The sequence below is a fragment of the Ciconia boyciana genome, chromosome 5, assembly GCF_034638445.1.
Source record: "Ciconia boyciana chromosome 5, ASM3463844v1, whole genome shotgun sequence".
NCBI lineage: Eukaryota > Metazoa > Chordata > Aves > Ciconiiformes > Ciconiidae > Ciconia > Ciconia boyciana.
In genome coordinates, this window is record NC_132938.1 from 884206 (window position 1) to 898837 (window position 14632).

Sequence of the window (14632 nt, forward strand, 5' to 3'; positions counted from 1 at the left end):
TTTTAGGTGCTTTTCCTTGATAAAAAGGGGACAAAGTCCCCAGAGATGCTCGCCCCGGTTGTCTCACCCAGGCTGGGTCTGAGTTACCTGACGCCCGTTCCCATCCTCCCTGGGCAGCTGCCAGACGGGGATGCTGGCAGGCGTCCCCCCCTCTGCCCCTGCCCGCCGGGTCGGTCGCTGGTGCCTGGGTTTGCACCAGCCGCAGCCCCTTGGCCCCTTCCCCTCCTGACGCCCCCGTTGCTCTTCACCCCCAGGTTTTTGGGAGAAGCCCGAGTGCCCCTGCGAGATGTCCTCTCCTCCCCCAGCCTGGCGGCCTCCTACAACCTCCCCTTGCTGGACACCAAGAAGCAGAGCACCGGGGTGAGTCCCTGCGCGGGGACCAGTGAGACCAGTTTAAGCAAGTCCTTACCAGTTGCAGCTCCCAGTTGTAGACCAGTCTGAGAAATGTCCCTGCCAGCTGCAGCTCCCAGTTTGACAGCAGCCTGAACAACGTCCCTACCAGTTGCAGCTCCCAGTTATAGACCAGTCTGAGCAACGTCCCTACCAGTTGCAGCTCCCAGTTGGACACCAGTCTGAGCAACATCTCTGCCAGCTGCAGCTCCCAGTTATAGACCAGTCTGAGCAACGTCCCTGCCAGCTGCAGCTCCCAGTTATAGACCAGTCTGAGCAATGTCCCTACCAGTTGCAGCTCCCAGTTATAGACCAGTCTGAGCAACGTCCCTGCCAGCTGCAGCTCCCAGTTATAGACCAGTCTGAGCAATGTCCCTACCAGTTGCAGCTCCCAGTTATAGACCAGTCTGAGCAACGTCCCTGCCAGCTGCAGCTCCCAGTTGGAGACCAGTCTGAGCAACGTCCCTACCAGTTGCAGCTCCCAGTTATAGACCAGTCTGAGCAACATCCTTGCCAGTTCCAGCTCCCAGTTGTGGACCAGTTTGTGCAATGTCCCTGCCAGTTGCAGCTCCCAGTTGCAGACCAATCTGTGCACTGTCCCTACCAGTTGCAGCTCCCAGTTTGAAACCATTCTAAGCACTGCCCTTACCAGTTGCAGCTCCCAGTTGCAGACCTGTTCTCCCATCCTGGGCTCTTTGGCTTTGAGATTTACCTTTCAAGGAGCAAAACCAGTGGCTCAGGTGGCCAGCACTGGGGTGACCCCTCGCAGCCCACTAAGTCTCGCATCTCCCTTTCTGCAGCTCCTCGAGCCTTTCTCTGGCTCTGCCTCGGCATCTCCCTCCCTCCCGCTCCCTTCCCATCTAGCGTGATGGGGACCAGGCGGTCACCCCACTGGGACCCCCCACGTCCCTGGTGGGCCCCGGGACACCCCTCTCTGCCGTCCCCCTGCTCTGTCCCTTTTTCTCGGCATTTGCCGAGTTGCTGCCACTTTTTCGGCTGCATCCCCCGTGCCTGGGCAGAACATCACGGGTGGCATTGGCACCGAGGCTCAGGCCCCAGGAGAGTGTTTCTGGACACTCCTATAACGATTATTTCCTTTTTTCCAGGCTTTCCTCATCCTGCAAGTGTCCTACATCCCCCCACCGGGATCTGCCCCCCTGTTTCCCCCTCCGGCCCCCCCTGAGCCAGCACCGGCTGCTGCTGAGCCCGACACGGTCACTGGTAACCAGAAACCTTCGCGTGTAGCACTGGGGGGGATGCGTCCCCCCGTAGCATCGTGTTTTTCGCAGCTAGACCCCTCACCCTGCAGTCCCGCAATGCCCGGCCCAATGTTGCTCGTGTCCTCCATCTCCTTTCTCGCCCTGGGCAGAGATGGCTGGAGAGGAGGAGACGGAGGATCAGGCAGCGACAGGGGACGAGACGGAGCCCTCCTCCTCCTCGGGGCCACCGGGGTCCGAGCCCCCCTCTCTGCCCCGCAAGCCCCCTGTGCACCACGTCCAGGGGGTGAAGCGGAGGAGGAGCTCGCCCAAAAAGCCTCTATCCAACAAACCGCAGGACTTCCAGGTGAGATGGGGCTGGTGGGGGATGAACCACTCTCCTGAACCCACCCCCTCCCCAAATTCCCCCCAAATCTGTCTCTCTGGGGGGTTCATCACCTGAGAGGTGCCCCCTGAGGTGCCCATCCCAGGGTAGGACCAACCCCAGGCACCCACTGCCCTGTCCTCCCTCCCGTCCCAGATCAGGGTGAGGGTCATCGAGGGCCGGCAGCTCCCTGGGGTCAACATCAGGCCTGTGGTGAAGGTGACGGCCGCCGGGCAGACCAAGAGGACCAGGATACGCAAAGGCAACAGCCCTTTCTTTGATGAGGTGAGGGGGGGTCCCTGCTCCGAGCGTCCCTGGGGGCACCAGGAAGGGGCTCAGGAGCATTACGGGTTGGGGTCCCGAGTGATGGAAACCCTGGTGCAGCCCAGAGGATGGGATGTGGCGGTGGGGACTGCAATGGTGGAGAAGCTCAGACAGCAGCAAGGAGCCCTTTGGCAGGACCAGCATCCCCTGCCTTCATGCAGGGCTCGTCTTGGTCACCTTCCCGAGGTGACTCATGTGTCCCAGAGCCACCGGTAGCATCCTGGTGGCATGTCCCGGGCAGGGCTGCACACGGGTAGGGGTGGGCAATGCAGCCGGGCGTGCAGGACGGGTACGCTCGGACAGCCGCAGGCGACTTGTCCCCATCCCTGTCCCCAGAGCAGATGCTTCAGGCCTGCCTTTTGGGATGTCCCCAAAGCCTGCTTCAACCTGCCCCTATACTTTATTTGGAGACCCCCAGGAGAGCTGGTCTGGATGTGCTTTTTTTGCAAACCAGCCCAGCAAAAGCAAACCGGAGGATGTTGCTCACCAGCGTGCACCAAAGTCACCCAGCACAGCCCCTTTGGGAGGCTGTTGCTGTTAATGGGGTGGGGGTCTCACCTCACAGGAGGGGAAGAGGTTCCAGCCTGCGGAGTCGGGGGCATGGGAGAGGCTGGGAGGTGCGAACGTGCCCTGGGGGGAGGCTGGGGCAAGACCTCCGCCTTGCACCCTCACCCCTTCTTCTTGCAGACCTTCTTCTTCAATGTCTTCGAGTCGCCGGCCGAGTTGTTCGACGCGCCCATCTTCATCTCGGTGAGCTCCAGCAAATGCCAGCCCTGCCCCTCGGGAGGGCTGGGGCGATGCTCGGGGCCGTCACCCTGTCCCCGGCCCTGCGGCACCCCGGGAAATGTTCCCCTGTTTCCCAGGAGGGCACGCGGGGGGGTCCTGCACCATGGGAGGGTTTGGGCTGGATTTACCATTTTTCCTTATTTTCATTCCACAGGTTGTGGACTCTCGGTCTTTCCGGACGGACTCGGTGATTGGGGAGTTTCGGGTAAGGCTGCCCTCTCTCCTCTCCCCCCCTGTTTTCCACCACGCTGACCCACGGGGTGAACACTGGTATTTCTTTTTCGTTTTGTTGCACAGATGGACGTCGAGACCATTTACTCCGAGCCAAGTGAGCCCAGCGGGCGGTCGGGGTCTGGGCCAGGGTCACCTCCCGTGGCTGGGGGGGGGTGTTCTGGGAAACCCTTTTTTTGGGCCAAACGCAGGGGAAATGCACACACGCGTTACAGCTCTCCTATATATGAACCCGGACGTGCCCCTATATCCATCATCACCACCCATTTCTCTTCCCTTTCCCAATACATACGTCCTTGAAGGCTTTCAAATCATTGTGCCACAGGCTCGCTGGCAGAAAACCCCACCAGCACAACCCAGCTCACTTTTTTTTGTCTTCAGTCTGGCTCATTATTTTATCTTTTATCTTTTATTTTATCTCAAAGAAGATAAAATAATGCTTATAAAAAATTTCCTACCCTAATCACTGCAGAGAAAAGCTTGCTAATTTTAGCTGTAAAGAGTTAAGACCTACAAGGAAAATTACTTAACAATATGGTTTAACTTTTGGTCAGCCCTGAACTGGTCAGGCAGTTGGACTAGAAGGTCATTGTAGGTCCCTTCCAACTGAAATATTCTAGTCTAGTCCAGTCTAGTCCAGTCTAGTCTATATAAAAGGAATGTAATATTTATTATAAAAAAACCCACCCAACTGCATCCTTGAAGCCATCTCCCTGCGTGTCTGAGGACCAGCACATGGGTCTCAATCTTTTTTTCTCCCCTAGAACATGCTTTTCTCAGGAAATGGCTGCTGCTCTCTGACCCGGAGGACTTCTCCGCGGGGGCCAAGGGCTATCTGAAAGTCAGCCTGTTCGTGCTGGGGCCTGGAGATGAAGCTCCTGTGAGTATCGCCCCGGCAGCAATGGGGGGACCTTCCAACCGTGGTATTCCACCGCCCTGGGCCATCAAACCCCATGCCTGTTCCCTGGGAAGCTGCAGCTTTGGTCTTCCTCCATTTTGGGGGCAAGGTGCTGGATTTTTGGGGTTTTGCTGCTCATTTCAGGACTTTTGGGAAGCTTGGTTGTGTTTCCCTCTTGTCCTGTTGTCCTGCAGCTGGAGAAGAAGGAGGTCGCTGAAGACAAGGAAGACATCGAGGGCAACCTTCTGCGCCCCACCGGGGTCACCCTGAGAGGGGCTCACTTCTGCCTGAAAATCTTCAAAGCCGAAGACTTGCCCCAGAGTAAGTGTTCCCTTTGCTGGGCTGGAGCACGCTGGATCCGGCCCTTGGCATTGCAGCGGGTTGCAACGTGCCGGAGAGGAACAAGGGCACAGATAAGGAAACTTTATCCGTAGCCTTGGTCCAAAGACCTTGCAGATATCGGTCAGTCGTAACGTACTGGGAAAAAAAAATGTCTTTTACTGGTGCAAACTGGTTTTACCCTCCTGCTCCTCCCCACCTGGCTCAATGGAGATGTGCAGCCCGCCCGGTGGGACAGCCTGCCCGGAAAGCCGGGGCTGTCCGCACGCCGTGCGCTTCCGTGAGCTTTCAGCATCTCCTTCCCCTCCCAGTGGATGATGCCGTCATGGACAACGTCAGGCAGATCTTTGGCTTCGAGAGCAACAAGAAGAACCTGGTCGATCCCTTCGTGGAAGTCAGCTTTGCGGGCAAGACGGTGAGCAGCCGGAGCCAGGCAGACCCCTGGTCCCTGGGCTGGGACGGCAGCCGTGCACGGGGAAAATTTGGTCCCAGCATGGGGAAAATTTCGTCCTTTGCTTTGCTGGAGAATTTGCAAAGGTCCCGTCAGTCCTTGTCACACCGCATCTTCTTTCCCTCTGCATTGCAATGTCCTGCAGCCCAGCTGATGTCCCCAGCCCTGTCCCGGTGTGCGTGGCATGCTCGGAGCCGAACGGTGCCACCGGACATGGCGTGCCGGGCTGCACCGGAGTAATTTCTTCGCTGGGCTCTTCGTGGTGCTGTTGCATTAAAAATGGGGATGGAGAGGCTGAGCTCCTGGGGGAAGGGGGATAGTGCAGCAGCGGAGGGTTGTGCTGCTCTTCTTGGCGCTGTCTGAAGTGAGAGGCTGGCTGTCCCCAATGCCACCGCATGTCCCCCCGTGACCAGCCAGGGTTTGGAGGTGGCTCCAGTGGCTTTGCAGAGCCCCATCCCGCTCCCTTTGCTGCCGGGTCCCCTCCAGTGCCTTCACCAAGCAATATACCCACGAGCCGCCACTTGTCTTTTGATCCGGAGCAGCACTAAAGGGCTGAAAGTCTCCCCTGTCCATAAATCTTCCCCTGGGAACAGTGCCCGGGGTAGGGGGGACAGGCTTGGGACATCATTCTGAGCAACGACAGCAGGAAGGGGGTGAGTTTCTGGTGGTCCTGGGGGGGGCAAGATCCCCAGGCAGCCCATACCATCCTCTGTCTCCTGCACAGAGGGGTTTACCCACGTGATGCAGAGCCCCACCGGGCCACCCATTGAATAGAGTCTGTATTTTGGGGAACCTGAGACTTTCCAGCTCCGTGGACGGGGCGTGCAGCAGCCTTGCTTTGCTGAAGTGCAACCGTGAGCTGCAAGCGCGGGGGCAGCACTGACTTGTCATCCCCCATCTCACACCTCCAGCTCTACTCGAGGATCCTGGAGAAGAACGCCAACCCGCAGTGGAACCAGCACCTGACGCTGCCGGCGATGGTGAGCACTGGTGCCTGTCGCAGCCCCCTGCCCGCCCGACCCCACCGCCGCTCACCGCTCCTCTCCCTGCCTCTTTTCCCAGTTCCCTTCCATGTGCGAGAAGATGAGGATCCGGGTGACCGACTGGTGAGCAGGGAGGGGGCTTACTGGGGGGGCTGCCTGTGCCTGCCCGTGGGGAAAGCGAGCTGGAGGAGTGGGATGGGCAGGGGGAGACCCCACGGGCAAAACTCCCTGGTCCACGGTGTGATGGCATCACGGGTTGTGTTGCAGGGACCGTCTGACGCACAACGATATCATCGGCACCACCTACCTCTGCATGTCCAAGATCTCGGCCCCCGGCGGGGAGCTGGAGGGTAAGGGGGGCAGCAGGATGGGATTTTGGGTGCATGGCTGTAGAGGAGCACTGCATGCTCATGGCTGGAGGTTGGCGTTGGCTTGGAGGATGTCACCGCCACGATGGTCCCTGCCAAGTCGCCGGTGCTGGGGGAGACGTGGGATGGGGTGCTGGGGGTTGCTCCGTCCTGCACTCTGTTTTCTGGTTGGACCTGGCCCCTCCTGGTTTGTGGTTCTGAAGATCTTCCGGTCCTCGCAGGGGTGTTGGGATGGGAGGCTGCAGGGCCACGGTGTGCCGGAGGTTTTGCTTCCTCTTTTCGTTGCTGCGTGGAGGTGGCTGCGGTCCCCTGTGCGGTTGGTGACAGGCAGTGGTGTCACTGGTTCTGGAAGATGCCACGTCCCACCTGTGCGTGTCCCCGCTACTGGCTCCTCCTTAGGTGGCATTTAGGAGCTGCCATGGTGTGGGATGGGGGTTCAGGTCCAGCTTGTGCTGAGGGTGCTGTTTCAAGTTCCAGGGGCTTTCCAAAGTGAAGGACCACCGCGGAGGCACTGGCAGGGATCAGTTGGGTGACACTGACTGTGTCACCTGTGCCAAGCGGGAGGGCAGGGAGCTGGGACATTCTTGTGGGGCTGCCGAGAGCCATGGCAGGGCCAGGAGCAGAAGCTGCCCTAACCTGCATGAGCATCTCCTGCTGCTAACAAGCTTCGGTGACATCTGCAACCCCATCGGGACTCCCCTCGCTCTGCTCCCTTTGCTTTGTGCATCTCTCAGACTCTCGGGTGCTCTGCAAACCCCCACCTCATCACGAGCATCCCCGTGCCGTAGGGGTGCGGGACGGGGCTGGCAGCAGCCACCGGGGCTCGAGCCCTGTGCAAAGCTGCAGCCACGTGTCCCACAGCTCGTGTCCCCCCAGCGCTGCCCGGCTGTGCGTGCAGGGTACAGAGTTGGGGTGCAGCACTGTTCTGCAGCGGGGTGCTTGTGTGTCCAGCCCCCATCTTCCCCAGTTAAAGCGCGACTCCTGGGCTGGTCTGGGGGGCAGAGAGAGAGAGGCCAGGGAGGGAGGAGGAGGCTGCGAGGGGTCTGGCTCCCAAGGAGGCACCGGCGAACCACGGCTCCCACGCCATGGCCCGTCCAAGTTTTGCGACATGCAGAGCATCCTTCAGGGATTCTCAAATCCTCCTGATTCACACTAATCCCTCTGGGGAGGGCGACAGGGCTATTTAACAACCTCTCCCTTTCTCTCTCTGTCTCTCCAGTGTCTGTTGGCACCAAAAGCCCATGAGGGCGTCCACCTTCCTTTCCATAACCCTCCATCCTCCCCTTGCATTCTTCTGCCAGCCTTTCCTAACCTCTCTCCATTTCTTTGTGCCTCAGATGAGTTTCCTGCTCTTGCGAAGCCTCTGAAAGCTGCAGACCGTACGTCCCCTTAGCCTCTCGGTTTGCAATCACCGCTTGGTAATTGTTTTGCTGGTTCAGCTGCCGTCAGGGCTGGAGCGCTGGCTGGAGCTGGGGGAGCATCGGCTGTGTCCTGCCTGGGCACCTTGGTAGGAAGAGGGAACGGTTCCAGCACGGCCTCCCCCTGCCCTGCGGGAGCAGGGAAACGGCTCCACTGCCCTTCCCCACAGTGGGTTTGGGGTGTCCATGTTGGGCAGCGATGTCTTCGTGGTCTCGTGTGTGTTGTGTGCTGAGCCAGCTCTGTGCACCGGGAGCAGCCAGCTTGAGAGCTCAGAGCAGGACCCTGCAAATGATTTCTGCCCGTTCGCTGCTCCTTCTGCTCGAGGTTTCATAAAAATGAGCCATTCTCTTCTGAGCACTCTCTTACTGCCTCAAGGGGAGCATGGGGCCAGCTCCTTGGCTGGTGTAAATCCCCTACGCTGGTTCACACCAGCAAAGCGATGCTCTCCTTCTGGGGACCCTTCCTGGGACCGGGAAGCTCTGTGCCCCCTGCACAGCCCCACACCCACCTTGTCTTTCTCCTGCAAAAAGGTAAGCAGTCGTAGGACTCAAACGGGGTGAAAAACTGCAGCATTTTGGTGGCCTCCAGCCGCATGTGTGTGGTCCCCATGGTCCTGCAGCAAAGCCCCGTGGGACATGTCCCCAAGGTGCCTTCGGGACTCTCTAACGGCTCTTTTCCCCTGTGCTCCCCAGCGGACGATGGGCTCGGGTTCCTGCCGACCTTCGGTCCGTGCTATATCAACCTCTACGGCAGCCCTCGGGAGTTCACCGGCTTCCCTGACCCTTACGAGACGCTCAATTTAGGAAAGGTGACGTTGGCTTCTTTCCAGCATGACCTAAACTAAACTACCACCCCTCCTTGCCAAAAGAAAGCTGCTATTAACCCAGACTGGCTTTGTTATTAGGAACCTTCACTGCGTTTTCTGCCCCTGGCTATTCTTCCGCTGCCTAAACATCTCCTGATATTGCTCCGCTGCCCAAACGCTCTCTACCTTCGAAGCGCTTGCAGAAATACTTTGCCTGATCTCGCTCCTCTGCAGTGAAGCCCACTGAAAGCAAAAGCTGTGGGGAGGGGGCACCGGGGTCCTGATGCCTGTCCCTGGTCTACCCCAAGGGCGAGGGAGTCGCGTATCGTGGCAGGATACTGGTGGAGCTGGAGACCAAACTGGTAGAGCACGTGGAGCAGAAGGTGGAGGACATTTCTGCAGATGACATCCTGCGGGTGGAGGTAACGGGGTCTCCGTGGGGTATCCAACCCCGTGGGCTCTGGGGTCGGCCCTCCAGCGGCATGGCATGTGGGGCACGAGGGAAGGGGCATGGGTGTTGGTCCAGGGTGGGTGAGCGGTGGAGTGGGCGGTGAGCTCCTGGAGGGTGTCTCCTGCTGCGTTTCCATCCTGAGGTGTCCAGCTCGCTCCATCTGAGCTGCTGTGTGGTAGAGAGCAGACCATGGTGAACATGGAGGGGTGGGAGATTTACTTCAACGGGACCCCAATCCCAACTCGAGCGCTATCGCACATGTGCTCCTTTTACTCGTTTCTTCAGGTTTAAACTGTATTTTTAATAGAAAGTTCTAGCCTTCTCCTTTTTAGGTTTTTCCTAAATATCTCACCCAAAATTCCCTTCCTGCAACATACGCTTTTCTTCCCCACAATAAACTTTTCCATCTCGGAGGCCTCGCTGAGCTGGTGTGTGCCGGGGTGGTGGAGGGTCTGTGTGTAGGAGAGCGGTGGTGGTGTCTCCTCTATGGACATGGTCCTGTGCCTGTTGCAGAAGTACCTGCGCCGTCGGAAGTACTCCCTGTTCGCTGCCTTCTACTCGGCCACCATGCTCCAAGACGTGGACGATGCCATCCAGTTTGAGGTCAGCATTGGCAACTATGGCAACAAATTTGACAACACCTGCCTGCCCTTGGCCTCCACCACGCAGTACAGCCGGGCCGTCTTTGATGGTGAGCAACACAGGGGTGACTGAGCACTGGGACAGGGTGTGGAGTCTCCATCCTTGGAGATGTTCAAAACCCAACTGGACGTGGTCCTGGACAACCTGCTCAAGGTGACCCTGCTTGAGCGGGGGTTGGACGAGATGACCTCCAGAGGTCTTTGCCTACTTCAACCATGCTTTGAAAGGGGAATATGTGACTGGGGAGGAGTGGAGAAGCCAGGACTACTTCTCTAGCTCTGTGCTGGCTTGAAGTGGTTTTTGGGCAGCACCTTGGCACTAGCAGTGCCCATTTCTCTTCAGGGAAGAGCCAGTGCTTTGGGGTGGCCTTTCCCTGACTCCTGTGGGGCTCTCGCTCTGGCGTGAGATGTCCTCACCCCACTAGGGTTGTTCTGCTGGTTTCTGGCCTCACTCCTCTGCAGGACCTGCTGCAGCCGTGGAGGTTGACGCACATCTCTTTGGACCTTGGTGTGCATTGCTCTGTTGCACATGGGTTTGGGGAACATAATTCCCATCCTCTTGCTCCAAAAGAGCCCCAGAGATGGGCTTTTGCCCAAGGCCAGATGCTGCACTGCCCCCATTCATCTCTGCTCCAGTCCTGAGGAGCGGGGTCCCCTGTCACCCCAATATCACGAGCTCACCAGTGTGCTGTGCCCTCCAGGTTGTCAGTATTACTACCTGCCCTGGGGCAACGTGAAGCCCGTGGTGGTGTTGTCATCCTACTGGGAAGATATCAGCTATCGGACTGATGCCCAAAACCTTCTCCACCACGCAGCAGACAGGCTGGTGAGTGCCGCGGTGGCAAGGAGCATTGTCCACCTCCTTTCTGCATCCTGCCTGAGGGGACAGGGAGGGGATAGAGGCCATCTCCAGGTTGGGTCAGGTTTGGGATTTGATGACTCTTGTGCTGTGGACGGGAAATCTGTCGGCGTCCTGGGTACCCTGCTCAGCCCGTGGAGTGATGGAGGGAAAGGGACCACCCTCGTCCCCACTGGGGTGACAGTGGGGTGTGAACACAGTGCTTTGCTGTGCCACCCACCTGCCTACTGATGCAGGCGCAGGAGGCAAGGACCTTCCTTCAGCTGCTGAGCTATTTATGGGATTTCTTGCTGTATTTCACTGTTGTTTCCCCTGGAGCTCCATCAGGAGCAAAACTGGAGGTGCAGAACCCTGGTGGGACCCAGGCTGGAGTTTCTGATCATGGGAAGCAGCCCCAGGCACTCGCTGGGGAGTGTCCTGGACGTGGGGTGGAGCAGGGTGCCAGGGGGTTCCCCGCTGTGCAGCTCCTCTTCCCCACCTATCGTGCAGGAAGCAAACCTGGAGAAGGTCCAACTTGCTCTCAAGGCCAACCGCTCGCCGAGTGAGCTGGACGCCCTGGGTGCCCAGCTGATGGATGACATCATTGCCGACTGCAGGTATTTTCTGCCAGTTTTGAATGTGAGCCTTTTCATGCCGTTTATTGCAAGAGCCCTTATTTATCTTGGAAGGGAGGACTTCTTTTTTTTTCTTTTTTTTTTTTTTTCCTCTGAAAAACGCCAGTCATTTGCTAATGTTTGCTTCAAAGGTTGCTGAGCCAAGGCACGGAGTTGAAAAGGTGACATTTAAGGCAAGTCATAAATTTCCAGCCTTCATGCAAGGGCTGCAGCGTGGCTCACTTGAATGAGCGGCATTGTGTCGGGGCAGGAGCCAGAGCCAGCCCAGCCCAGCCAGCGGGACGGTGGAGCTTGTGGAGCGAGGAGCCACCGATGCGGCTTCCCAGTTGAGTCTTGTGTGCACCACATAGCCGGCACCCGTGCAGAGCACCCAAAGGGGTTGTTGGGCTGTGCGTGGGGGTGGTGTGTCTGATGGCTGGACGGGGGGACGGGGACGTTGCAGGGCTGGATGGCACAGCCATCCCACCATCCCTGTGGGCAGCACCACCAGTATCTGCTGCTGCTTTGCCTTTCTAAGCACTTGAACATTCGTTCAAGGGAGGCTGGCAGGGTGCCACGGGCTTTCCCTCCATGTAGCCTATTTTTTTGGGCTGGATTGTGCTTTGTGGGGACGAGGAGCCGCTCCGGGGAGCATCGCTGCAGTATGACCGTGGTGTTTCATCCCAAGGACAGCTCAGCCCTCAGGAGGGTGTTTCAGGGACTGGCATCACCAGGGTCTTTGGACTGTGGTTCCTCTTCAGGTATGCCCATGAAGATCTCCAAGTTCCGTCCCATACCCATGCCTGGCCACACAAGTTTTGTGCAGCAGCTCCATGCCATCAGTTTGGGGAAGGGCAGTAGTAGGATCGTTGATGTGGTTTTTAGCCCTGGGAAGCCCTTGCCAAGGGGAATTAAGAGAGCTGCCATGCCTCTCGGAGCTTTCTTGCCTCGGGAGGTAGGCGGAGAGCAGACGAGCGGTGGAGACAGCCCTGCACTGGGGTAGGACACCCCATTGGTGGCAACCAGTGGCTGTGGGGGGTGGACCTCTGTGACCACCAAGCTTGTGTAGTGGCTCTTGGTGCTTTACCTCAGCAGAGAGGGAGAATTTGGCCTTCTTGGCTGTCCCTGAGGCCACCAAACCTGCTGGGGCCAGTTGTCCCCCATCCCTTCCACAATAGTCACCAGCCTGCAGGACCACGCGCACTGTCTACCTGGGCTTGTGCCAATCACCTAAGGTTGGGGAGATGGTGCTGAGCTTGCTGCCAAGCCCTAGGTCCCCCTTTCTGTCCCCCCTGCTCTTTGAAAGGCCCAAGGAGAGGTCATGGAGGTGCTGGGGTGCAACGGGCATGGGGGTGCAGCCTCTGTGGACCTTCCTGTGACACCCGTGTGGGACCAGACACCTCCTTCCTTTGGGCAAGGAGACTTTGAACGAGCTGACCCTGCTCCGCAGACCTCCTGGAGGACACGCTTAAGAAAACAAACACACATACTTACAACCTCCCTATTTATTTGTTTTTGAGCCTCATAAAGGAGATGTGTTTCGCCCCCCACGCACGCTGGCTCTGCTGGAAAGGTCAGAGCCATCCGACGGGCTGTCGATACCCCCCCGCTCCTGGGCACACGGGACAGGACCTGAGGGATGAGCCACGGCTCTGGGTTTTCCAAAGATGCTGCGCCCTCCAAAACAGATTCAATTAACTGGGAGGGGAGGGGAAAAATGTGGCTGCGGGATGTGCCAAGCCCGTGGTTCCCGCTGGCTCCTGGCCCCGCTCCGTGCTCGGCTCCTGCGGGATGCGGCTCCTCCATCTCTGCGAGGCTTGGCACGGGGACCAGGGCTGGCTCGCGAGGGTGGTATCCACGGTGGGGGCAGCTGGAACAGCCCTGATGGCTTTTTGGAGGGTTTTGCACCCCTCCATGCACTCTGCCCTGGGGGGGATGAGCTGAGCCGTGCAGCTGGACGTGTCCGCGGCTCGCCCCGTGATGCTGCCAAAGCCTGGTCTCTGCATTCAGCCTGGACGGAGTTCCTTTCCATCGGGATTATTGGGATTTCGGAGGGATGGGACAACCCCCCGCTGCTCTCCAGTGCTTCCTCATCCTCCTCCGGATCTGGACCTCTCTGGTGAAAGGGTCCCAGCAGGAGGGGGTCTCCCCACCTCCTGTTCCCAGTAGGAAAACAGCGACGCACTGCCAGCATCGTCCACGTCTGTTTTCCAGACCTTTGCGTGAAGAGATGGAAGACGGCCGCTTTCTGGAAAAGAGAAGAATTGGAAGTAGCATACAAAAATGGACAAAGTTAGGGAAAGATGAGTTGTGGCAAAAGCAAGTACCCAAAACGTTGAATTGCAGCCAGATTCAGGCAGCTCCTGCAGCTCCTTCATGCTGATGGGCAGCAGCGCTGACCTGAAGGGTGGGTTTTGTCCCTCTGCTCCTGGCCCTGTCTCCTGTGGCACAAGAATTGCTCCATGCTGGAGCTCGGAAGAGAGCTGCCAGTGAATTGCCTCCCTGTTGGATCTGGGAGCACGGCAAAATACGCACGGGGTGGACAGAGAGCTCCTGCTGCAGAAGAGGGTCCATGTTTTTGATTGTCCTTTTGGTCTTCCTCATAATTTGTCCAATTCTGTCGCATCTGTCCCCAGCTGGAAGCACAGCGCTCACACGAGGATGCACCACGTGTTTATGTGCTGGCGCAGTGATGTTCTCAGTTCAGCCCTTTTGCTCTTTCCTCATAATTCGTGCCTGGAGTGGTAACAGCCAGCGCAGGACCCATCACTGCAGACAAACTCAACACTCCCATCTTTTGCCACCTGCCATATAACCAGCTCTTTGCCCAGGAGATGACCACCCTCTTGGTCCAGGGTGGCAGAGCCCTTGGGGAAGGACCATGCCACGGGCTGCCGGGGAGCCCAGGCGGGCTGTACCAGTACCCCAAAAGTCCTTCAGGGGATTGTGTCACCCCTGCACGACCCAGCATCCCTCCGCAGGTGACCCCCTCAGGTCTGGGTTGTCCAACTGCCTCCTCTTCTCTTCTTGGTTGTGGTTTCTGCTAGTTTGTTGGATGGAAGAGTCAGACTTGCTGATCTTGGGTTCCCCCAGATCCTCCCATGTCTCTCCGAGGTTACCATCACCTTGCTCCTTCCAGTCCTCTGATCCTGAGGCAATATTAAGTGTGAAGCTACTGATCCCACCCAACCGTCCAGCCCTTTCCTACCTGAATTGCAAACGATTTGCTGCTCAGCTGATTTCCTCCCAGTCGTCTCCTCCCGGCCGCCAAGGCAGGACAGACCCCGACGAGGGACTCTGCCCTGATGTCCTCCCGGCTCCCAGCTTTTCTGCTATGAAAAATGCTGCTTCCAGCTCTGGCTCACCAGCACACGTTCCTCGTGTCATTTATCCACCTGAACAGGGATAGTTCTTTAGGTTTTAGGCTTTTAATTGGGGCGCCTCCATATTTTTCCCTTTTTTTTTCGTAACTACTTCATGGTATTTTTACATATCATTTGGTGGAGTCCCTCG

At 58.0% G+C, this 14632-nt stretch overlaps 1 protein-coding gene across 8 annotated transcripts in view; it reads left to right on the forward strand.

Annotated features, from left to right (window-relative positions):
• The window catches only part of DYSF (dysferlin), a 106428-nt gene that overhangs the window by 8228 nt on the left and 83568 nt on the right, over positions 1-14632 (forward strand). For 4 of the 8 annotated variants that reach the window (XM_072861216.1, XM_072861221.1, XM_072861215.1 and 1 more), the window contains exons 4-22: positions 255-360; positions 1497-1611; positions 1760-1953; positions 2128-2256; positions 2983-3045; positions 3236-3286; positions 3379-3409; positions 4077-4192; positions 4405-4531; positions 4861-4964; positions 5912-5980; positions 6063-6106; positions 6251-6333; positions 7689-7730; positions 8463-8578; positions 8884-8997; positions 9540-9717; positions 10369-10493; positions 11016-11122. In XM_072861216.1, coding sequence (XP_072717317.1) covers positions 255-360; positions 1497-1611; positions 1760-1953; positions 2128-2256; positions 2983-3045; positions 3236-3286; positions 3379-3409; positions 4077-4192; positions 4405-4531; positions 4861-4964; positions 5912-5980; positions 6063-6106; positions 6251-6333; positions 7689-7730; positions 8463-8578; positions 8884-8997; positions 9540-9717; positions 10369-10493; positions 11016-11122 — 1914 coding nt within the window. The remainder of the gene's footprint in view (positions 1-254; positions 361-1496; positions 1612-1759; positions 1954-2127; positions 2257-2982; positions 3046-3235; positions 3287-3378; positions 3410-4076; positions 4193-4404; positions 4532-4860; positions 4965-5911; positions 5981-6062; positions 6107-6250; positions 6334-7688; positions 7731-8462; positions 8579-8883; positions 8998-9539; positions 9718-10368; positions 10494-11015; positions 11123-14632) is intronic. The other 4 variants (XM_072861219.1, XM_072861223.1, XM_072861222.1 and 1 more) reach the window with 1 other exon arrangement.